The sequence below is a fragment of the Elephas maximus genome, chromosome 11 (genome assembly GCF_024166365.1).
Source record: "Elephas maximus indicus isolate mEleMax1 chromosome 11, mEleMax1 primary haplotype, whole genome shotgun sequence".
NCBI lineage: Eukaryota > Metazoa > Chordata > Mammalia > Proboscidea > Elephantidae > Elephas > Elephas maximus.
In genome coordinates, this window is record NC_064829.1 from 32881097 (window position 1) to 32904800 (window position 23704).

The 23704-nt window shown below is 38.8% G+C and overlaps 1 protein-coding gene across 1 annotated transcript in view; it reads left to right on the top strand.

Annotated features, from left to right (window-relative positions):
- Nucleotides 1–806: 806 nt before the first annotated feature.
- Nucleotides 807–23704, top strand: part of TAF4B (TATA-box binding protein associated factor 4b) — a 143596-nt gene continuing 120698 nt past the window's right edge. The window contains exons 1-6 of the mRNA XM_049899913.1: nt 807–1646; nt 10490–10635; nt 11733–11840; nt 18305–18466; nt 18732–18854; nt 22820–22909. Of these exons, the coding sequence (XP_049755870.1) occupies nt 1298–1646; nt 10490–10635; nt 11733–11840; nt 18305–18466; nt 18732–18854; nt 22820–22909 (978 nt within the window). The 5' untranslated portion in view covers nt 807–1297. The remainder of the gene's footprint in view (nt 1647–10489; nt 10636–11732; nt 11841–18304; nt 18467–18731; nt 18855–22819; nt 22910–23704) is intronic.

The window sequence follows — 23704 nt, forward strand, 5'->3', positions numbered from 1 at the left end:
GTTCAAATCCACCAGCCACTCCTTGGAAACCCTATGAGGCAGTTCTATTGTGTTCTTTAGGGTCTCTATGAGTCAGAATCCACTGGATGGCAACTTGGGTTTTTTTTTTTTTTTATTAATTCAACAAACATTTCTTAATTACTCAATGAATACCTACGATTTCATTTAAGATATAAGTGGTAGAATTTTTGGGTGTATGTATCAAAAAACAGTCTCCTAGAGTTCAAGGAGATAAAATACACAGTTTTATTAAGATTAGAGGGCATTGAGAAGCTATAGCACTACCGAAGAAAGGATTTTTCTTTGTGCAGTTCAATTCTAAAATTGTATGAAGATAGGCACATTTTACAGACTATAAATTTATACATAATTCTTAAACATCTTACTCAGTCAATTGTAATGCTAATTTAGAGGCGTTTTAGCGTGAAGCCTGCAGAAAAACACTGACAGCTTATTGTAGTACCCTTCTCCAAAATCAGTCCTCCGCACTTTTTCCCCACAAAGCAGAAGCCTGGGGCAAGTCTAGTCCCAATTTTTCAAGGAACATACGGCCCGGGACACCACGGAGAAAAGCGCGGACGTCGCAGTTTTCCAAACGAACTTAGCCCTTCCCACGTGCTCTGGCTTTGGCAACTCACCCCTTCTCCCTCCGGATTCCGGGGAAGATTCTAACGCTCTCTGGAGTCGTCCTCGTGACGTCACGAACGCGATTCCTCTCCCTGGCCAATTAGATGGTAGGATTCCGGGGAAAGCCCGAAGCGACGGCGGCGGCCAGCGCGCGTGCGCGAGGTCTCCGCGTGGCTATATAAACATGGCTGGTTCGGTCGCGCTGCCGGGCTGTGCCGAGTAAGAGGGGCTTCGGGAGCTCTAGTTTTGAAGTTTCTGGCGGGGGAACCGCGGGCTAAAGTTAGGCTCAGAGGTGGGAGCAGAAGTGACGCCCTTCCGGGAGCCGCGCGGCGGGGCTCAGCTGCAACGGGAGCGGTGGCTGAGGCGCCGGGCTGAGCCGGCGCACGTGTGAGCGCTGCTGAGGAAGCGGCGAGCGTCCGAGCAGGTGTTACTGCGGGCGTGTCCGCGCGAGTCCGGAGCCGCCCGCTCCTGGGGCAGAAGGTCCAGGACGCGCGGATCCTGCCGCCCAGCCAGAGCCGGCCCCTGACTTCTCTGTCGCGGCCCCTGCGCCTCTCCCTAGCGATGCTGTGGAGCCGGAACTGCACTGGAGTCGGCTGTCGCTTGCAAAGCCTCTCCTCGCCTCTGCTCCCGGATTGGAGGCTCCGCTGCTGCCGCTGAGGCACCTGGGGGGATGCCCGCGGGCCTCTCAGAGCCGGCCGGTGCCGCTCCCCCGGCTGGTGTCAACGTCTCCGGGACCGTGACCATGGCCCCTACCGGGGCTCTGCCGGTCCGGATGGAGAACGCGCCGGTGGCCCTGGGCGCCGCGACCAAGGCTTCTGTCACTGTCTGCATGGGGTCCTCGGCGTCCCAGCCCCTGCGGAAGGCGGCCCCTGTGGGGACCCTGGTGACCAAAGTGGCTTCTGTCAGTGCTGTTCCTCAAGTCAGCGGCGGCCCTAGGCTGCCCGCCCCTCAGATAGTCGCCGCCGCTAAAGCCCCCAACACAACAATCTTCTTGCCTGCTAATATTCAGCTTCCTCCAGGTATGTGGATCAGTCTTTGTAGCCTTACCCACTGGTCCAGCTCGCGGTGACCCGGGAAACGTTCGCAGCCCTGCGAGTCCTTATACTTGCTGGTCGCCCCCCAAACTCAGAACTGTTGAAACCTTTTATAATCTTGACTTTGCAGGGAGTTTGCAGGAAGCAAAACTATTGGGCATTGACTTGGCTTTGCAATTAAAAGAGCCTTTATAAATCCTTACTGTATAATTTCTCTTTTAATAATTTTGGAGTCTTTTCACCCAAGGGACTCGGTACGGTATACCCAGGAGAGCCCTTGAGGTTATTTTAGAGTTTATTGGTTTCATGTGGCGAAAGGACCCGTTTTACATTTACACACGGTTAGATTACGATGCAAAGAAAAGTGTATTTAAAGGATTCTTGTGTGTTAAAACTGAAAGAGGATTTGAAATTTAAGCAAGCCAGAATCAACGTACTGCTTTCCAGTCCCAGAAACAAATAATGCACAATTTTCAGATGTGTAACGATTGTAACTCTCACTTGTTCTCAGAGGGAACAAGTGCCAGAGTTGACAGATTAGAGGGATGGGATTATATTTGAAGGAATTGTTATATTCGACTTGATACATGAATACGACAGTTAATCAGTCTTTGATTATTTTTTATCCTAGTGTTTTCTCTCTTAGGCTGTTTTTCAGAAAAGTTTTGCTTTGCGATCATTTACATACTGTAATGATAATTGAATGCTCCTGCTTCTTCCTCACAAAGTCTCTTGAAATTTTGGGGTTGGGGTACATTGTACACTCTTCTTTGACAGGAACTACTCTACTTTTTTTTTTACTCTACATATATATATATATATATATATATATATATATATATATATATATATATATAATCAACTTTGCTTAACAGTAGTTGAGACTCTGACCTGCAAAGATGGTAAAAAACTGCAAGTATTGATTTAAAAGATCGCTAAAAAAAAAAAAAAAAAATTTTTTTATTCCCTAGCATGATGGCAGGGGCTCTTTTGTAGCTAATGTATTTGGTCATGAATAATTGTGGAAAGATAATGTTCTTCACTTTTTATGAGGTGTCATTTGTTTTGTACAGGGAGGGTCCTTGTGTACACAGTGTGCATACACTTGTTAAGGCTGTGTGCACCGCTGGATACATTATTTGCCAGTTCTAAATTGTCCTGCATACACTCTCAGAAGGCAGGAGTGTGTCTGGATGAAATTACCTTCAAAATTATTAAAAAAAAAATTTGTCTAGTCATGAAGTTTGTTTAGATAAAAAATTATTATTATTTTTTTTATTGTGCTTTAGGTGAAAGTCTACAGGACAAATTAGTTTCTCATTAAACAATTAATATACATTGTTTCCTGACATTGGTTGCCAACCGCTTGACATGACTGTCAACACTCTTCTTCCGGACCTTGGGTTCCCCATTTCCATTCATCCAGCTTTCTTGTCCCCTCCTGCCTTCTCGTCCTTGCCCCGGGGCTGGTGTGCCCATTTAGTCTCATGTACATGTTTGAACCGCATATGTTATTGTTTGTTTTATGGGCCTGTCTAATCTTTGGCTAGAGGGCGAGCCTCAGCAGTGACTTCAGTACTGAGTTAAAAGGGTGTCTGGGGGCCATTCTCTTGGGGTTTCCAGTCTCTATCAGATCAGCAAGTCTGGTCTTTTTTTGAGAGTTTGAATTTTGTTCTACATTTTTCTTCTGCTCTTTCTGGGGAAAAAATTACTTAGAACTGTCAAGACTGAAAGCTTGCTGCTAAGTGGTAACATAATTTTTTGAGGGCTTATCGTGCTAGATAGTTTTTCTGCATGATTTATATTTTATTTGTTGATTGCCATAGGTAAGTAGCAAATGAGGTCTCTAAGGGTAATTTGTCCAGTGCCTGGCCAGGCAACTCATAGGTATCAGAGGGGATTTTGAAGCCAGATCTCTTAGGTTGGTGCGTGTGTATGTATAATGTGCCTCATTGAGTACTGTTGCTGAAAGGTGATTTAGAGAATTTTAGGCTCTAATCTTTCATTTTGTATATGAGGAAACCAAGACTCAAACTTGTCTGAGCTGAATAGCAGCAAACTAGGACCACAACCTAAATAGCACTGCACTAAAACATATTGTTATTCATGTTGGAGAAACCTCCATAAAAGAGAGCAGATAAATCACTTTTAGGAATTGTTACTGAGAAGGTGGGCAGGTGCTTTGAGGAACTGCTTTTGGGAATTTCTGCTGATAGGTGACAGAAGAGCATAGTAACTCATTGATATGGCCATTGGGTGCAAGACAGGATAGCCCCATGGACCTTAATGGCAGTTGTTGAGGGATGAAATGGAACACTGATTAAAGTAACTTTTTTTTTTTTTTAAGGTTCTGAATCTGATGTCCCCTTTCCTTTCTGTACTAAGGATTAGTGTTTGGTGCTCAAAAATGCTTAATATTTACATATGTCAGTTCTTGATTTTTCCAAGGTAATGAATAATTATTTGATTTCTCCTTCAGAATTTCCTCTGTGACCAGAACTTGTTTTTAAAAATATATGCAAAAAATACAAATGAGCCATATTTTTCTAGGGACCAAGGGTTGGAGATAAAAGTTTGTGGAGGGGGAGCATTATGAGGAAGGGAAAGGAGTTACAGGCAGTCTCTGGGTTCTGTTCCTAACTGCGTCTTTAAGCCAGATTTGTACGTGAGTTGGAACAGGTGCGTACGGTTTTCATTTAGCCTTGCATGTACTTCAGGGCAGGAAAAAGGTGTGGAGTCTTTTCAGTGGTTTAAAAGCTACACATGCAGAAAGCGAAGGCGATTGTGATGGAGGATCTTTGGGAGTAGGGGTTAGTTCAGTCTTTTCAAGGTTGAGGGCAAATTTATATAACCTTGAAGGGCAAGTAGTTGTCCTTGTAAGTCAGCCTGGGGACTGCCTGTAGAGTGAAGCTCTGAAAATTATTCTAGGATGGAATATTTATGATAATCTCTTCAGTCTTTTGTGTTCTGTCTGTGGTCTTCTGCCTCTCGTATCACTTGTTTTAGAGTGATGAGCAAGGAGTTTGATTACTTTTTTATGTCAGTGATAAATTCTACTTGACAGTCATACTGTACAAAAGTTTGTAAAAGTTAAATTGTGAAACAATTGAGTTCCCTTTTCACCAACTCCATGCTGAGACGGGTATTAAAAATAATCAAAACTGAACAGAATTTAAACATAAGGTTTATTCTCAACAGTTATATGCATGTAACCAAAAAACCAAACCCAGTGCCATCAAGTTGATTATTACTCATAGCGACCCTATAGGACAGAGTAGAACTGCCCTGTGGAGTTTCCAAGAAGCACCTGGTGGATTTGAACTGCCGACCCTTTGGTTAGCAGCCGTAGCACTTGACCCCTACGCCACCAGCGTTTCCGTACACATATAGGGTGACCATTTTGGTTCCAGATGAAGCAAATGGCTTGAAAAAGCTTGGTACAATGGGGCTTCTAAAGAGAAGAAACAAACAAAAAACCCAAACTCAGCGCCATCAGGTTCATTCCGACTCACAGTGACCCTATAGGACAGAGTAGAACTGCACTATAGGGTTTCCAAGGAGCCACCTGGTAGATTCAAACTGCCCACCTTTTGGTTAGCAGCCATAACAGTTAACCACGATGCCACCAGGGTTTCCATAAAGAGAAGAGGAGGGAGAAGTATAGACGATCAGCCATTGGCTAATCTTAACATGGTTGATTGAACCCTGCCTTCTTCCTTTGCTGAGATCAACTGGTATCAGTTTACTTAGGGCCTGGCTGCTGATAATTTGGCCCTCCACCCACCTGCAGCCTGGAGGCTCTTTTGAGATTTAAATTAGGAGGTAATGGATTAACAACTATCCTTGTCCAGCAGAATAAGATAAATTTACATTGCGGTAGGGCAGTTTCTGGCAGGCTTTTGCAATTGGGTCAGATTTTTTATAGTTAATATTTGGTTTTGTGGATAAGAAAAACCTTAAAATTAGAGATGTCTGCTGTTAATTTTCCTGTTCAACAAAGTGCAAAAAATTTGCATCTTCTTTATCAGATTCCTGAAATAGTCCCTGGATGGGATTCTTTGTTTCCATTCTGACTTTATCAAAGGGATACAATTTACATGATCAACTTCCACAGTTGTCAGAGTGCTGCTGGACTTTGTGAAATGGAAGGAGATTCTTTTCTCCACTGCTCACCACCTGCCATCCATCCACTGTTAGGCTTCTGAAGGCTGTGGAGCCACTGGGTAATAATCAATGGCGTTACTTTTGTGGGATAGACATCCCTCAGGAGGAAGGGCTGGCATTCTGCATTCCTCAAAGCTATGTTAGGTACTCCTGTGTGCTCCCATTTTCTTGGGATAGGTGTCTAGAATTGGAATTTCTGCATCAAAGAAGTATAAATGTTTTAAGGCTATTGATACATTTTGTTATTTACTCAGATATTTCAGTGCTGACTATGTGGTGGCTCTATGCTAAGTACCATGGATTTAATCTTAAATAAGGTAGATAAAATACCTCTTCTTGGAAGCAAATAGACTTCTAGGATTAACTTAAAATTTTTTTTTCAAAAACTTTATTATTTTTGTAAAATAATTCAGGCATATATGAAAACAACAACAATAAAAATAGGGAGAGTAAAAAGAAGAAAGTAGAAGTCACCTGAAGTCTTAGGAGCCTGCTTCTAAAAGGTGAAATTTCATGGAGATAAATAGAAGCTCTGTTTTGGCAAATCAACTGTAAATGGAGTTTGGGGGAGATCTCCCATAACTAATAGGGGAACCTGGGATGAAAACTTCCTGGCCGATTTAACTTACTCATTCACTCAATTCAAGAGATGTTAGCTGCCTGCTGTGTATTGAATTGTGCCGCCCCAAAATATGTACCGAAGTTCTGGCCCTAAACCTGTGGATTCGCTTGTTTGAAAATAGAGGTTTTGTTATGTTAATGAGGTCATACAGGACTAGGGTGGCTCCAAAACTTGCTTCTTAGTTATAAAAAGAGCAGACTAGACACAGACACCCACACAAGGAGAAGAGAGATGCCAAGGAACCCAAGGATTGCTGGCGGACACCAGAAACCAGGAGAGAGAGGTCCATAGAAGGAATCAGCACGACAGAGGCCCTGATTCGGACTTCAGCCTCGAGAATTGTGAGAAAATAAATTTCTGTTCTTTAAAGTCACCATTTATGGTATTTGTTGTAGCAGCACTGGTAAATCAAGACGTTGCCTTAGAATGCTTAAAGGTCTGTCCTGTAGAAATGGAAATAGACTGACTTGTGCAGTTGCCTCTGGGTATTAATGGGAGTCACGTTTTGGTTTCATATTAAGGAAGGACTTCGTTTTCCTGCCCTGCTTGTGAAGAAATGATACGCATACATCTCCACCTCTCTAATCCTGAACTTCTTTGAGCAGAGACTAGAAGGTTACCAGTTAGGCATTTATGTAGAGGTATTAAATTGCAATAGATGACTTCTAGGGTCCTGTCTGACTTTTATATTTGTACGGATCTATCTTGCCAGAGTCAATATCTACCAGTGTTGAGAGTATGAAGAAATTAAATTATATATGAAGAAATTAGAGAGCCTCTCTTCATGTTAGCTTGCTTCCAAACGAAAGTAGGAAAGGCACCTTGGAAGATAAGAATTCATTGGTCAGAAAAATAGAGTATGTTAAACTATATAGAGTTCTGTCAATGTTTGCATAATCTATTTTGGTTTTTTAGTGTTAGGCGCGTATATATTTATAATTGTAATCTTCTTGATGATTGTTTTTATTCTTTATTCTTTTTCTTTAGATTATATGATCTCTGTTGGTCTATCTTCAAATTCACTGATCTTTTTCCAGTTGAACTGTTGAGCTCCTCTGGTGAATTTATTTAGGTTGTGCTTTTTAAATACAGAAAATCCATTTTTTTAAAAATAAAATCTGTTTCTAGTGATATTCTCTGTTTGGGCCTCCATCATGAGGACTTGGACCCCCTTCCCCCCCCTTTTTTTTTTTTACTTTTTGAAGAGTAGTTTCCTTTTAGTTCTTTTTTTTAACAGCATATTTATAATGGTTATTTTGAATTCTTCGTTAAAACTGACATCTGGTGTTTTACCTAACTGTTAGACCCTACTCTGCCGGCATATTGCTCTGTTGTTTTAAGAAATGCCCTGATGCCTACGTGCTGTACAGTCTGATCCAATTTATTTAAGCTACTTATAGGAGTAGTTTTTAAGGTCATTGTTTGACATTTGTTCTCAGCTCAGGAGGCCTTTTCTTCATTGTCTGGTTCTCTTGGTAAACTAGCAGGCTTATAGCTTGTATCATTCATGAAGCTAACAGTTTCTTCTTAATTGCTCCATTGTTTCTAAGAGTGCCTTAGCCTTGAGCCGCCAGGCACTCTTTTTCAAGTAAAGCCGGTTCATTTCGGGAGAATTTTGGAGCTGGAGATGGGGAGAGTGGTGTGCTTCTGTCTTAGTGACACCCCTGCTTAAGCAAGGTGTTACCTCTCCTGACCTTGAACCTGTTCCCTACGAATGAGCTGGGGTGAGGGGGATCTGGGGATGAGTATTCTCAGCGTGCCATGTCTGAAGTAGGGTCTTCCCCTTATGAGTGAGGATGGGTTGAAGAAAGGAGCCTCCACCCCCTTGGACACACTCATCTGGAATTTATCCCACTGCAACATGTAGCTGAGGGGTGGGAACAAGAAATGCGGGTGGCTTACCCTCCCAGGAAACTCATGGGAGAGGGAGCCCTGTGTTCTTGGCTACGCTACCTGGAACGGAGTTTTCTGTCACACTGAGATGTAGAGAGAATGAGTGGGTTGTGGTTCAGATGCTACAGATTCTCACTGTCCTTGCTGAGTTTTAGTAGATTTTCTTGAATAAATGTTCATTTTCTGTATACAGCCCCTTGGTATCTGCAGGGGATAGGTTCCAGGACCTCCTCAACAAAACAACAACAAAAACAAACCTGTTGCCATCAAGTCAATTCTGACTCAAGGAGCAGCTGGTGGATTCGAACTACTGACCTTTTGGTTAACAGCCAAGCTCTTAACCCCCTACAGATACCAAAATCTGATGATGCTTAAGTCCTTTATATAAAATGGTATAGTATTTGCATATAACCTATGCACATCCTCCTGTATACTTTAAATCATCTCTACGTTACTTGTAATACCTAATACAATGTAAATGCTATGTAAATAGTTGTTATACCGTATTGTTTAGGGAATAACGACAAGACTCAGGAACAGTGCTCAAAGGATGAGTGCTGGAGAGAGACTGAGAATTTGTGAAATGGCGGGAGGCTACAGCAGGAGATGCCTACACATCATTTCATTCACGTGGATTCAGCGTAGTGCTTGGCGTTCTGCAAATTCAAGTTTTGCTTTTTTGGAAGTCCCCCCCCCCCCCCCCAAATATATTCGATCCGTGTTTAACTGAATCTGCAGATGTGGAACCCGCTGACAGAGTGCTGACTGACTGTACTTTAGGACAATTTAAGGAGCCCTGGGTGGCGCAGTGGTTAACCACTCAGCTATTAGCCAAAAGGTCAGCAGTTTGAACCCATCAGCAACTCCACAGGAGAAAGATGTGGCAGTCTGTTTCAGTAAAAATGACAGCCTTGGAAACTCTGTGGGCCAGTTCTGCTCTGTCCAGTGGGGTTGCTGTGAGTTGGAACTGACAGCAGTGGGTTTGGTTTGTTTTTTGGTTAGTACAATTTCAACAGACTTTAAATGATTGTGTTTTTTGTTTTTTAAAATTTTCATCAGTTAAGCTTATTTTATTGGGGAATGGGTCTGTAGAGTTCCCCACGCTGCCATTCTGGAAGTGGAACTCCTGCTATGCGTCTTCTGTGGACATGGACAAGAATTTCTTAGTTAGAAATAATAGGTTCAAGGGTATGTAAATAGAAACCAATCTGGCACAGTCATGTAAAGTTGAAAGAAGTACTTGTGCCAAGTTAGCAATCATGTTGATGCACAACATCTAACACTTGGCACTGTATTAAAAAAAAAAAAAAAAGACTTCTTAATTTTTGCCTGCCTAAGCAGGTGTAAAATGGTATCTCACTGTGGTCTTAATTTACCTTTCCTTGTCATTTTTTTTTTTTGTCATTGGCATCTGTGTTTCTTTTGTGTGTGTTGTGAATTGATACTCATCCTTTGAATGTATACCAACTAAAATCTCCCGTTTTACATTTTATCTTTTTACTTAACAGTATCTTTTGCTAAACATAATTTATTAATTTTTATGCAGTTGAATGTATCAAATTTTTCTTGTTTAAAAAATTTCTCCTTATCCAAGATCAGAAAGAAAACTTTTTACATTGTCTGAGAGTTTTAAAATTGTACTTTTTGTCTTTGTACCCTTAATATACCTGGGTTTTTATATATGGTATGAAACAGGCATCCGATTTCATCTTTCCCATATAGCTAACTAGTTGGCCTAGCCCTATTTATTGTTCCTCCTTTCCTCATTGATCTACAGTGCCTCTTAGGAAAATTTGATGTAACGTATCTACTTGAGTCTATTTTGGGGTTCTCTGTTCCATTGGTCAATTTGCGTAGTCCTGTTGTACCGTATTAATTACTGTAACTTTTTATAAATAGTTTTAATGTTATGAAGGAAGAGTGTTTCACCTTCTTTAGGAATATCTCAGCTATGTGCTTAAAATTTTCATATTTTAAATAGTTTTGAGTGAAAATATTTTTCCATATTATGTATGGTAATGAGCGTGCTCAGAATTCAGTATGTACTGATCACTTACTCAGAGCATTTTCTAGTGTTGAAAGAAATAGAGTAGAAAATATGTAATGGCTATGTGTCATTAACTCAGAGGTTATTTTCTTTTAACTATAGGAACAGTTGTGATCAAAAGTAACAGCGGTCAGTTGATGTTAGTATCCCCTCAGCAAGCTTTAACAAGAGCCGATACTACTAGTAACGTAATTTCAAGGCCAGCAGTACCAACGAATACTCAATCAATCAAAACCTGTCTGATGCCGGTAATATACCTTAAATTTTTTTCATTTTCCTTAGTTTTTCCAGCTATTATCTTCATATTAATATGTACCTGTTTGCTAATAAAATTATTCAGAGCTGATTTTGCTCAACTTTTTGAATTAAGTGGCTTTCTTTGAATATGTTAATTTAATCAAGATTTTCATTTTTGTCATTTGATAATCGTTGAAATAATAAAAATTTAATTTTCGTACTCAAAGATTTTATAGTCCTCAAAGGAAGAGTCAAACAACTATTTGCATCTCTAAATGGAGAGAAAAAAGGCATTCTACTTCAGTTTTAATTTGTGGTAAAGATATTAAGTCTGTGTTTTATGGTGTTCATTTTTAACCATATCCTAAAGAGATTACCTTGAAGCAATAAATAAATCTGTATTAAGTTGGCATTGTTAGGAAAGAACTAATATAAACGGGAATCTTTCTAGGTAACTATAGTTTTTTTTTTTTTTTTAATAGTTTATCTCAAGTGCCAGAGTTTAAAAACATATTTTTATGTACATCTTTCTTTGCTTATTTAAATAAAATGCTGAATGTTGTGTAACATTTTCTTGATGACTCAGGCTTGTCTTACTGAAAAACTGCGTTATGTTCTGTGGTAATACCATTCTCTGCCTTTTTTTTTTTTTTGTCCTAACTTGATTCCAGGTTCTCAACTAGTCATTTCCTCTGTTAGTGTATTTGTCACTAATAACTGCTCCTTCCTTTTCTAGTTTGCTGTATCTAACTGCTGTGGATTGAGAAGATAGGTTAGCAGATTTTTGTTTAGAATTATATGTATGAGCCAAAGAGTAAAGTTCAAGATTTTAATGCTGAATCCTGTGAAATTTATTTAGTTTGAGCTTTCAGGTAAATAGGGTTTTTATTGAATCGTTTTTCTCTTGTTAAAAACGTTAAATGAACGTCAGCTGGCCAGTTGAGCAGTTTAGATTTATAGTATAGCTTGTGCATAAAACCTGTAGGGTTGTAGAGGCAGTTAAAACAAAGAATCTTGCTATAGTACAGTGTTTTAATGTTAGCCATAGCACTGATTGATTTTAAATCACTGACAATGATTATGTGTTAATATATATTTTTTCCGCAAGAATTCTAGCTCACAGTTAATCAAGAAAGTGGCAATGGTACCTGTTAAAAAATTGGCACAAACTGGAACTACAGTAGTAACCACTGTTCCGAAGCCTTCCTCAGTACAAGTAAGTTGTGACTTAATTGTGCTCATGTGTGCACCAGTTAGTCACTTATCCTTTTTTTTTTTTTTTTTAACTCAGCTATTTCCTGCCAGATGTGTAAGTTACCGAGTATGGTACGTTGAGGAGAGCAATTCAGTGATGTCAGGTGACACGTACCAAACTGGGAACTGCTGGAGATGTGGGAAACAAAAAATAAACGTGGTGTATAGAGTATCTTGGAGCATTAGTTTTACTTGATTGCATTCAATTAATACAAATAGACTTAATAGCCATGTGTTGCAGTTATCAGAAACAAGCTGAGACAGAATTTGGTATATGGAGTATTTCTTAGGAATTGATACCTTGGGGAGGGAAGGGGAGGTAAGTAAGAGTTTGAATTGGATGCAGGCCCACTAAAGTCTCAGCTAACCTGATGGGAAGCTTTGGAACATATGTGGCCTGTCAGACTTTTCCTGTTGTGGGCCAATGTAGTCAGTTGGGCCTTAATTCTCCTTCCATGATCAGTCACTGGATATGGACTCTCCGAGGGAGGTTGTGCTGTTGAGCAAGGTGATTCTCTGCAGCAAAGGGAAACCCTGAAATTTGTGACAACTGGAAGCTGTCTGCTGAGAGCACTCCTAGCAGCTAGGACAACACAAACCTCCCCTTGTGAGGGTTCATCACAGTCTACCCTTTGCATCTCCTTTCTGCTGGAGACCTGCTCTTTTGGGATTCCAGTGGTTCTCTACCGTGGGGGATATAGGAGTTGTGAGAGTTCTTTACATATTCTGGATGCTAAACTGTTATCAGATTTATGGCTGTCCAGAATTTTCTCCCATACTGTAGGTTGTCTCCTCACTTTGCTAGTAAAGTCCTTTGATGCATAAAGGTTTAACTTTTTTTTTTTTAATTTTTATTGTGCTTTAAGTGAAAGTTTATAAATCAAGTCAGCCTCTCATACAAAAATTTGTATAATAAAACCTTGCTATATATAGTTCTAATTCCTCTCTCCCTAATGAGACAGCCTGCTCCTTCCCCCCATTCTCTCTTTTCGTGTCCATTCTGCCAGCTTTAACACCCTCTGCCCTCTCATCTCCCCTCCAGAATAGGAGATGGCAACATCCTCTCAAGTGTCTACTTGATCCAAGAAACTCATTCTTCAGCATCTTTTTCTATTCCATTTCGAGTCCATTGTCCAGTCTAATCCCTGTCTGAAGAGTTGGCTTTGGGAAGGGTTCCTGTCCTGGGCTAACAGAAGGTCTGAGGGTCCTTCTAGTCTCAGTCAGACCATTAAGTCTGGTCTTTTTATGAGAATATGGGGTCTGCATCCCACTGCTCTCCTGCTCCCTCAGGGGTTCTCTGTCGTGTTTCCTGTCAGGGCAGTCATCAGTTGTAGCTGGGCACCATCTAGTTCTTCTGGTCTCAGGCTGATGTAGTCTCTGGTTTATGTGGCCCTTTCTGTCTCTCGGGCTCGTAATTGCCTTGTGTCCTTGGTGTTCTTCATTCTCCTTTGATCCAGGTGGGTTGAGACCAGTTGATGAATCTTAGATGGCCACTTGCTAGTGTTTAAGACCCCAGACGTCACTCTCCAAAGTGGGATGTAGAATGTTTTTTTAAGAATTTTATTATGCCAATTGACTTAGATGTGCCCTGAAACCATGGTCCCCAAACCTCACCGCTGCTACGCTGGCCTTCAAAGCATTCAGTTTATTCAGGAAACTTCTTTGCATTTGGTTTAGTCCAGTTGTGCCGACCTCACCTGTATTGTGTGTTGTTTTTCCCTTCACCTAAAGTAGATCTTATCTACTATCTAATTAGTGAATAGCCTTCTCCCTCCCTCCCCCGCCTCGTAACTATCAAATAATATTTTCTTCTCCGTTTAAACTATTTCTCGAGTTCTTATAATAGTGGTCTTATATATACAATATTTGTCTGTAAAGGTTTAATTTTGATGAAGTCCGATTTATCTATTTTATTTTTTGTTGCTTGTGCTTTTGGTGTCATATCTAAGAATCCATTGTCAAAAACAAGGTCTTGAAGTTTTACCCCTGTGTTTTCTTTTAAGAGTTTAATGGTTTTAGTTTTTATATTTTGGTCATTGATCCATTTTGACTTACTTTTCATGTGTGATGTGAAGTATGGGTCCAGCTTCATTCTTTTGCATGTGAGGATCCAGTTGTCCCAGCACCATTTGTTGAAAAGACTGTTCTTTCCCCATTGAACAGAGTTGGCACCCTGGTAGAAAATCAGTTTGCTATAGATGTATAGGTTTATTTCTGGACTCTGAATTCTATGCCATTGGTCTATATGTCTGTTGATATACCAATACCACACTGTTTTGAATAGTGTAACTTTGTAGCATGTTTTAAAATTGGGAAGTGTGAGTCCTATTCTGTTCTTTTCAAGATTGTTTTGGCTATTGGGGGCCTCTTACAAATCCATATGAATTTGAGGATTGGCTTTTCCATTTCTGCAATACAGGCTGTTGGAATTTTGATAGGGATTGCATTGAATCTGTAAATCATTTTGGGTAGTATTGATAATCTTTACATTATTCAGTCTTCCAATCTATGAACACAGAATGTCTTTCCATTTTTTAAAATTTCTTTCAGCAATGTGTTTACAGTGTACAAATCTTTCACCTCTTTGGTTTTATTTATTCCTGGGTATTTTATTGTTTTGGATGCTCTTGTAAGTGGAGTTGTTTTCTTTGTTTCATTTAGATTGTTCATTGCTGGTGTATAGAAACACAACTGATTTTTTTGTGTTGATCTTATACCCTGCAACTTTTCTGAATTCATTTGTTAGCTTTAGTAACTTTCTTGTAGAGTCTTTGGGATTTATAGGAACCCTTGTTGTGTTTCTTGGTGAAAGTATACCCCCTGTGAGGACCAGGACCCTTAATCATGCAAATCCAAAGTTGCAGGAATGGAAAGCACAGAGTCTTCCAGTAAATGTTAGGGAACGATGGTAAATAGGGCTAATCATGCTTTCATACCTTGGCTCCTGGATCCGTGCATTTGTCCTGTTGGAGACATAGTGCCATATAGACATTTTTGATTCCGTCTTGCAGAATGGAATTCCATCCTCAGAGCTTGTGCCTCTGAGCTTGTACTTCAGTTGTATCAGCAGCAGGTTGTTCCGTTGCTTTAGGCCAGCGGCTTCCAGTGCTTTATTATGCCGTATCTGTTACAACCGCTGCATCCGTGCTTGTGGGTCCAGTCTCCATGTCCTTTGTTGTGAAGAGGGTACGTCTTCATGGAGCATGTTGTGCGGAATCCCATGTTAGTGGATGAAGCCAGAATTTCCAAAATCTACTTACTGTATTGCTCCCATTCTTTTCCCTTAACACAGATGATGAAGCAGTGAACCTGATTTTAAACGTAGTTCCCCCTCCCCTAATAATAAACCAGAAAACCCCCTAATAATAGCTACTGTTCATTGAGCTTTTCATGTGCTTGACACTTTTTAAGGTTCTTTACATTTATTTCATTTTCTTCTTGTGCCTACGCTGTAAGGAAGTATTGTTTCCATTTTATGTGTGAAAATAGGCTTAAACTCCTTGTTAAGTTGATTTCAACTCATGGCAACCCCACCTGGTACAGAGTAGAAGTGCTCTGTAGGGTTTTGTTGGCTGTAATGTTTACGGAAGCTGTTTGTCAGACCCTTTTTCGCAGTGCCGCTGGGTGGGTTTGAACTACTAATCTTTAGGTTAGTAGACTTAGATTAAAAAACTTTATTTCTGCTAATATGTAGCAAAGGAAGATTTGTTTTTAATGACTTCTGTATTGATTATCTCAAAGTCTAGCTTAATTTTTGTGTGATAAATTTATTAGACCAAAGGGCATGAATTTAGGACTATTGATATTTACTATCATATTGTTTTAGTCAAAAGATTTTACCACTTTAGACCAGTAGTGCTTTGAGTGTATCATTTTTTAAAAATATACTCAGTAACGTTGGATGTATTTCTTAAAGATGTAGTACATTTAGTTTTAAAATGGTATACCTGGGTTGCTTAGTTTTTTCATTGGATTACTTTTCCATATATATGTTTACCAGTGGTATTTCTCGGGTGGATTGCTTGTTTATAACTTTTCCTAATTTAGATTGATGCCTGTTTTAAGCTATTGTTGTTACTTAGGGCTAAGCTAGGGCAGTAGAGGATATCTTGGATTACTTCAACCAGTGAGAACCAAAACCAAACCGGACCCACTGCCGTTGAGTCTGATTCGACTCATAGCGACCCTACAGGACAGGGTAGAACTGCCCCATAGCGTTTCCAAGGAGTGGTTGGTGGATTTGAACTGCCAACCTTTTGATTAGCAGCTGAGCTTTTTAACCACTGCATCGACAGGGCTCCTCAACCAGTGAAGTTAATAAATAATGTCTTTGTCTACTTTGAAGAATAAAGAAGCTCAATTTCAGGCATTTCTTGCAAATAAGGAGATAGAACTTGGAAATGAGAGAAGGTACAATTTTTTGCGTGTGACTGTTTGTAAAGGCGAACGTATGTGTTAAGAAATTTTTTTTAGTGTGCTTTTTTTTAAATTGTGCTTTAGGTGAAAGTTTACAGAGCAAATTAGTTTCTCATTAAACAGTTAATACACAAATTGTTTTGTGACATTGATTGACAACCCTGAGATATGTCAGCACTCTTCCCTTCTCCACTCTGAGTTCCCTGTTGCATTCACCCAGTTTTCCTGTCCTTCCCTGCTTTCTCATCTTGGCTTTCGGGCTGGCATGCTCATTTAGTCTTGTATACATGCTGTTCCTCTTGGGTGTTATTATTTGCCCTATAGACCTGTCTAATCTTTGGCTAAAGGCAGAGTCTTAGGAGTAACTTCAGTACTGAGTTAAAAGGGTGTCTGGGGGCCATACTCTTGGGGTTTCTCCAGTCTCTGTCAGACCAGCAAGTCTGGTCTTATTGTGTGTGTGTGATTTTGAATTTCGTTCAACATTTTTTCCCCACTCTGTCCGGGACCCTCTATTGTGATTCCTGTCAGAGCAGCCAAAAAAATAGTTATTCTGTGCTGAGTCTGGCGGAGGTTGTGGTAGTTGTCCATTAGCCCTTTGGACTAATCTTTCCCTTGTGTCTTTGGCTTTGTTCATTCTCTTTTGCTCCAGCTGGGATGGGACCAGTAGATGTATCTTAGATGGCTGCTCACAGGTTTTTGAGACCCCAGACACTGCTCACCACAGTCAGCTGTAGAACATTTTCTTTGTAGACTATGTTATGCCAGTTGAGCTACATGTCGCCCTAGACCATGGTCCCTAGCCCTCAGCCCAGTAGCTTAGTCTCTTAGGGTGTTTGGATGTATCTGTGAAGCTTCTGTGACTTTGCCCTGGTCAAATTGTGCTGACTTCCCCCGTATTGTGTACTGTCTTACCCTTAGACAAAAAAGTTACCACTTAATCTAATTAGTGTTTTCCCTCCCCACCCCACCCCACCCTTCCCCTCCCACATTATCTATCAAAGATTGTTTCTTTTTGTGTGTAAACGTTTTCTTGAGTTTTTATGATAGTGGTCTCATAAAGTATTTGTCCTTTTGTGATTGACTTCTTTCGCTCAGCATAATGCCATCCATGTTCTGAGATGTTTCACAGGTTCACTGTATTAAGAAATTATAAAAGTGTTTCCTATTATTTGTTTAAAATGGTTTGAAACATAGCCTGGTGTTGTAAACATAAGAACTATTTTGAAGTCTTTGTTCAGTTTTGCTATTTTGTATTTGATGAAGTTGTAGCATAGTTTATTGTTAGATTGGAATCTAATGTGCAAATAGTAGGATTTAGAATTAGTATTCCTAACTAAATATGAGCAAACCTAAAACAATTGTCCTTTCAGACAGGTACAGAAAATGGCTCTCCTTGAAGTACAGTTTTCTTTGCTAAGTTTGCATATGATCCCTTTCACTAGCTCTCTATAATTGATTTTCAAACAGATTTATTTCACTTATTTTCTACCGCTTTTCACTTTTACCACCCAAAACACAGACGTACTGCTGCCTAATTTAGAATATAGTTTCAGGCTGAGTTGTGCATCCAACAATGCAAGGGGATTAAGTAGATAGAGCAGAAAATTACTGAGCAGGAAATTCTCTGTTTTCATATAGAGACTAACCATTTCAAGTCCATTTTGGAGATGTATTAATATTCTTTGAGGACTGACGTGTTAAGCACTTTTTCCCCCACGTACAACCTTAGGATAGTAGATACCATTAGTCTCCTTGTTTTTTAACAAAAGGAATCAGAAGGCTAGCAGGATTAAGTAATTTGCCTGAGATCATTTCATTTAATACAGTGAATGAAACCAACATCTGCTAGATTCCAAAGCTTTTATAACTGTTACGTTGCCTTGATGTAGTAGAGTGGAACAAAAAAGCAAAGATGTCAAGACTCATTTGTAGTTTGATGAGTGTAAAATGAAATACCTACTAAGATATCATAATAATACATATCTAAATATATACTACTTTTAATTTCAGTCTGTGCCTGTGCCAAACAATGTTGTCACAGTTACTCCTGTAAAGCCGTTGAATACTGTAACTACCCTGGAGGCTTCAAGTTTTGGAGTATCACCCATGCCCTCCAGTGAGCCCAATCTGAAAACCGAGAGCTCAGCAGTCGCTCAGACTAATCTTTCCCCGGTAAGCTCTCACATGTATCTTCCAAAAAAACCCAAATCCATTGCTGTCAAGTTGATTCTGACTCATAGCAACCCTGTAGGACGGAGTAGAACTGCCCCATGGGATTTCCAAGGAGGGGCTGGTGGATTCGAACTGCTGACATTTTGGTTAGCAGCCGAGCTCTTAACCACTGTGCCGCATAACTACGATTACATACAAGTTTCCCTGAATTCTGTTGTCTACGTCACATTTGTGATTGTTATTTTGTTTATATCTCCGTATTTAGATGATGCTAGAAAATGTGAAGAAATGTAAGAACTTCCTTGCAATGTTAATAAAACTGGCATGTGGTGGATCACAGTCCCCAGAAATGGGGCAGAATGTGCAGGGATTGGTGGAACAACTTCTGGTGAGTTATTACTGTAAAATCTTGGACACTTTGTAAGGACTCATCAAATATGTTTAAATGGGAAATGTATAAGTTTCATTTTTGATTTTTTTTCTTCTTGAGAACTTTGTAATGAATGTAAATCTCAGACAAATCTATTAAATATTTCTTTCTGTGTACCAATCCTGATTCCCTTAGCCTGAAAAAGGCCTTAGAAGATTCACTGTTTGGTCAAGTAGGACATTGTTATTAGAATTACAAAATGCCAGAAAGCCAGGCTATCAAAAAATGTAAATTTCAGTTCCATATATACAATGAACTTTTAGTAAACTTTGAAAATTAGTTAATCTTCTCAGACCTTAGTTTCCTTATCTAAAAGATGAGTAACCTTGATGATCACTGGTCTTTACAAGTGCCAAGATACTATGTTTCACGGCTATCCAATTATTCATTTTTTGTTTCTTATATCCTTTTTCAGTTAAAATACTCAGATAGGCTAAGGAAGATGAAAATGGAAATTAGCAAATATGTATATATATATATATATATATATATATATATTTTTTTTTGAGCTGTAAACTTTCACCTAAAGCACTATAGTGCTTTAGGTGAAAGTTTACAGCTCAAGTTAGTTTCTCATATGAAAATTTATACATACCTTGTTTTGTGACCCTAGCTGCTATCCCTGTAATGTGACTGTGTGTTCTTCCTTTCCACCCTGGATTTCCCGTGTCCGTTCAATCAGCTCCTCTCCCTTTCTGCCTTCTCATCTCGTCTCTGGACAGGAGCTGCCTGTTTAGTCTCGTGTATCTACTTGAACGAAGAAGCACACTCTTCACAAGTATCATTTTATGTCTTACAGTCCAGTCTAATCTTTGTCTGAAGAGTTGGCTTTGGGAGTGGTGTTAGTTTTGAGTTAACAGAATCCACGGGCCGTGTCTTCTGGGGTTCCTCCAGTCTCAAATCAATAAGTCTGGTCTTTTTACTAGAGAAATTAGCAAATACTTTTGCCATATGCTTCAAGAAATATTCTGAGGATCTAAGAAACAAATGTAATTTTGGATTTCTTGAACTACTGAAATCTATAGGTTTCTCTGGCCGTACAATCTGAATTTTTGTGTATTCTTCACATAAAACTACTCTTTCCCAGAGGAAAATATGTACCTATTCAAACATTGTACAGGAAAATAACCATAGTTTACAAATATTAAAATACCTTCTTTACTACTTTTTTTTTTAATGCGTCTATAAAATATTAGAAATAGAGCAAATTTTAAACGGTTAGTTTTTTATTTGGGGAGATGTTTTTATTTTACAAATTTTGTTATAAGTCATATAAACAAGTATTCAACTTTTGAACCTTTTTTAAAAAAGTAAACACTGAGTTCAGGTCTTCGTTTTCAAGGTATGCTAGCTATGAAAGGGAGTCTAGTGGCTTGTTTCTCTGAGAAGGAATAATCTAGATGGAGAGACTTTAGCCGTCCAATAAGACGTTTTGAAATTTCTAAGCAAAAAGAATTTATGTGAACTCTTGCAGACAGGTAAGAGTGATCAGGAATTAATCAAATACTCTTTCTAGTTTAACAAGACGTATTTAGCTTGAAAGGCGGCCTAGAGCAGTGGTTAAAGTACCTAGCTGCCACCTGAAAGGTGTGGTTCAAACCCATCAGCTGCTTGCAGGGGAAAGATGCGGCAGTCTGCCTCCATAAAGATTTCAGCCTTGGAGACCCTGGGGGCAGTTCTACTTGGTACTATAGGGTCACTATGAATTGAAATTGATTCAAAGGCAACAGGTTTATTTAGCTGAAAACTGCAGTTCTCAAACATTTTAGTCTCGGATACTTCTATATTCTTGAAAATTGAGGACTTCACAAAGGCATTTTGTTTTTATGGTGTTGGAATTAAAACTGAGAAATTAAAAAAATATTTAAAACTAACAAACTCACTGCATATTAATGCAAGTAGCGTTTTTATGAAAAATAACTATAGTTTCAAAAACCAAAAAGAATTTAGTGAGGAGTGGCATTTTTTACATTTTGTAAATTTTATTTAATGTTAATTAAAGACAGCTGGATTCTCATATCTGCTTCTGATTTACTCTGCTTTCTGATAAGTTATTTTGGTCCACATATTTGGAGAAAACCTCTGACGTCACATACTAAGATGATTGGATAAGTGAGTACAGGCAAGCTCCGAGTTAAGAATGAGATCTGTTCCCGTGTCTTTAAGTCAGATTTGTAGGCAAGTTGGAACAGGTGCATGCAGTCCTTATTTAGTCTTACTTTAGTGCAAGAAAAGGTTCAGAGCCTTTTCAGTGGTTTAAAAGCTGCACGTGCTTCAAGTGAAGGTGATTGTGATGAATTTGTTTCCAGTAGGAGTTGGTTTAATTGTTTCAAAGTGAGGACAAATTTACATAACATTAAAGTGCAAGTATGAGTTGTCCAGAAGTCAGACATTCATAACCTGGGGACTGCCTGTTTTTAACAGCTTTTCTCCAGATCGTTGTGGATTTTCTTTAGAGTCTAACTCGTTTTGGATGTTGTGAATGGATCTTTTACCCATGCATGGTTTTGTAACATCACCCATTGATCATTTGGAAAATACTGGCTCACTGAGTTATGCAGATCTTCTAAGTGTTCGCAGATTTGATATTTAAGATAAAAATCATGCTGGTTAATTTCACCCCAATATCATCAGAAAAGTCTCAAAAATACTAGAAAGCTATCAAGCTCAGGGTAGCAGATATACAAGTTTTCCAAAATTTTAATTTTGGCTAGAGAGCTCTAATTTTTATCATTGGTAACAAATATTATCAGTTGTTGTTGTTTTTTTTTTTTCTTACGGTAACAGACTTACTTTGTTTTTAAGAAAATGTCGACCAAATATCCCAACCTGAATAAACAGTTTGATTGACATTCTTTTCTAGCAAAAATGGTGATCTGTGACAAAACAGCTAATTTAGCTGGCAACACAGTCACAAAGTGCTTTTCCTTGAGCATCTTTCTTGGCTTTGGTCTGCAGCAGAATGTGTGGTTCCAATTTTGTCACATTATTAAAAAAACATGTACTGAGGAGTTAAAATTTAGTAAAATTAATCTTTACTGCTTCATTGAGGACATTTTTTAAGGAAACTGGCTCAAATTTTTTGCTACATGAACTACATAGTAGAGTATGGTGATGACTATTACAGTTTGTTGCCATTACCTTTTGTGCCAGCGGTTTTACCCACTGTGGTTTTTGTACCATCGGTGTAAAATAAATATCAACACAGTAAAAAAGGCAAAAAAAAAAAAAAAAAATCTTAATATGAAAGTAATTTAGACATCACAAATTCCTGAAAGGCTTAGAGCATAAGGCAATAAGTAAGGGTTCCTCAGTCCTTTGGAGCAATAGTATAGCTAGTATTATGGCCTTGCAATAGTATTCTAAAATAACAATCTTAGCTTGGTTAATGTAACTTAAAAATTGAAAAAACAAAACAAAAATATCCAAGGCCCCTAAACAAAATGACTTCCTATTCCCTACCCCAAGAAATTTAGAATTCCCATGTGTCTTCACTTCCTAATTATTCATAACAGACTATAATAATGTAAGACTTTCATTCATTCAGCTCTGTCATTTTGCTTCCTGGGATCTTAAAAAAAAAAAAAAGCCTTCCCTTCATTGTATTCTCTATAAACGTTATTTATGTTTACCCATTTCAAAGGTGACATGAAAAAAATTGTCCTTCACTTAGTGTTGGATTTCTACCAATTGTGATCTTAAAAAAAAAAAAAAGCCTTCCCTTCATTGTATTCTCTATAAACGTTATTTATGTTTACCCATTTCAAAGGTGACATGAAAAAAATTGTCCTTCACTTAGTGTTGGATTTCTACCAATTGTGAAAAATTTGCTATATCTAGGATAGCAAGACGTGTAATCACACATTTTATACTCTGCCTCTTAAAATGTTTGTAGACTGAAAAGTGTTTCTTTCTCTCCTCAGGATGCAAAAATTGAAGCAGAAGAATTTACTAGGAAACTGTATGTTGAACTCAAGTCTTCACCTCAACCTCACCTAGTTCCTTTTCTTAAGGTAGAGTTATATGTTACCTTGAAGAAATTTGAGTTAGATTAAATTAAGATAATTTAAAACCTGTTCAGTACAACAACTCAATGTGAAGATAACTAGCAGTGTAGGAGAACTCTCTCACTTCTGTTTTAAACTGTAGAGCATGTTCATAATCCGTATTCTTTGGATTATGCTGAGAAAACGAGTAATATATCATTCATGAACATAGCTTAATATTGTTTAATGCTTCTACAGGAATATACTCAAGGACTCTTGACTGTTCTTTTGGAAATTAAGGGCTTTCTGTTTTTGTCCTAATGATTCCTCATATTCTTTTAGAAATAAAGCACATAGTACCAAATTTGGTAGGAAGACTGTTTTTAAAAATTAATTTACATTGTTAGTAGGCATACTCATCTCTAAGATTTATTGAATTAAATAGCATTTTGATAGAAAACAATAACTTTGGTAATGAGATTATTTTGGCAGACTAAAAAAATAACATTCCTTTTGGATACTCAGAAACTGAAAAGGAATCAGATTGAAATTCATAAAGTCATTAAAGATCTGGGGCTCGAGTGATCCAGAGACTCGTCCCATAACTTTTAAAATAATAGAATGAGGAGTTGCTCTTAGAAAATTTTGTGTTGTCTAGAGAAGATGAAAGAGGCTTTGTAGTGGAGACTCCTTTTGTTCCTAATAAGAGAAGAGTGGGAAGGGGAATGGCACCATATTTTCATTTTCAGAAGGCTAATTAATGTAGTAGAAACTGTTGTCAAGAGAGTGGCCAGGTTGAATAGGAGGATGAGAATCGTGTGG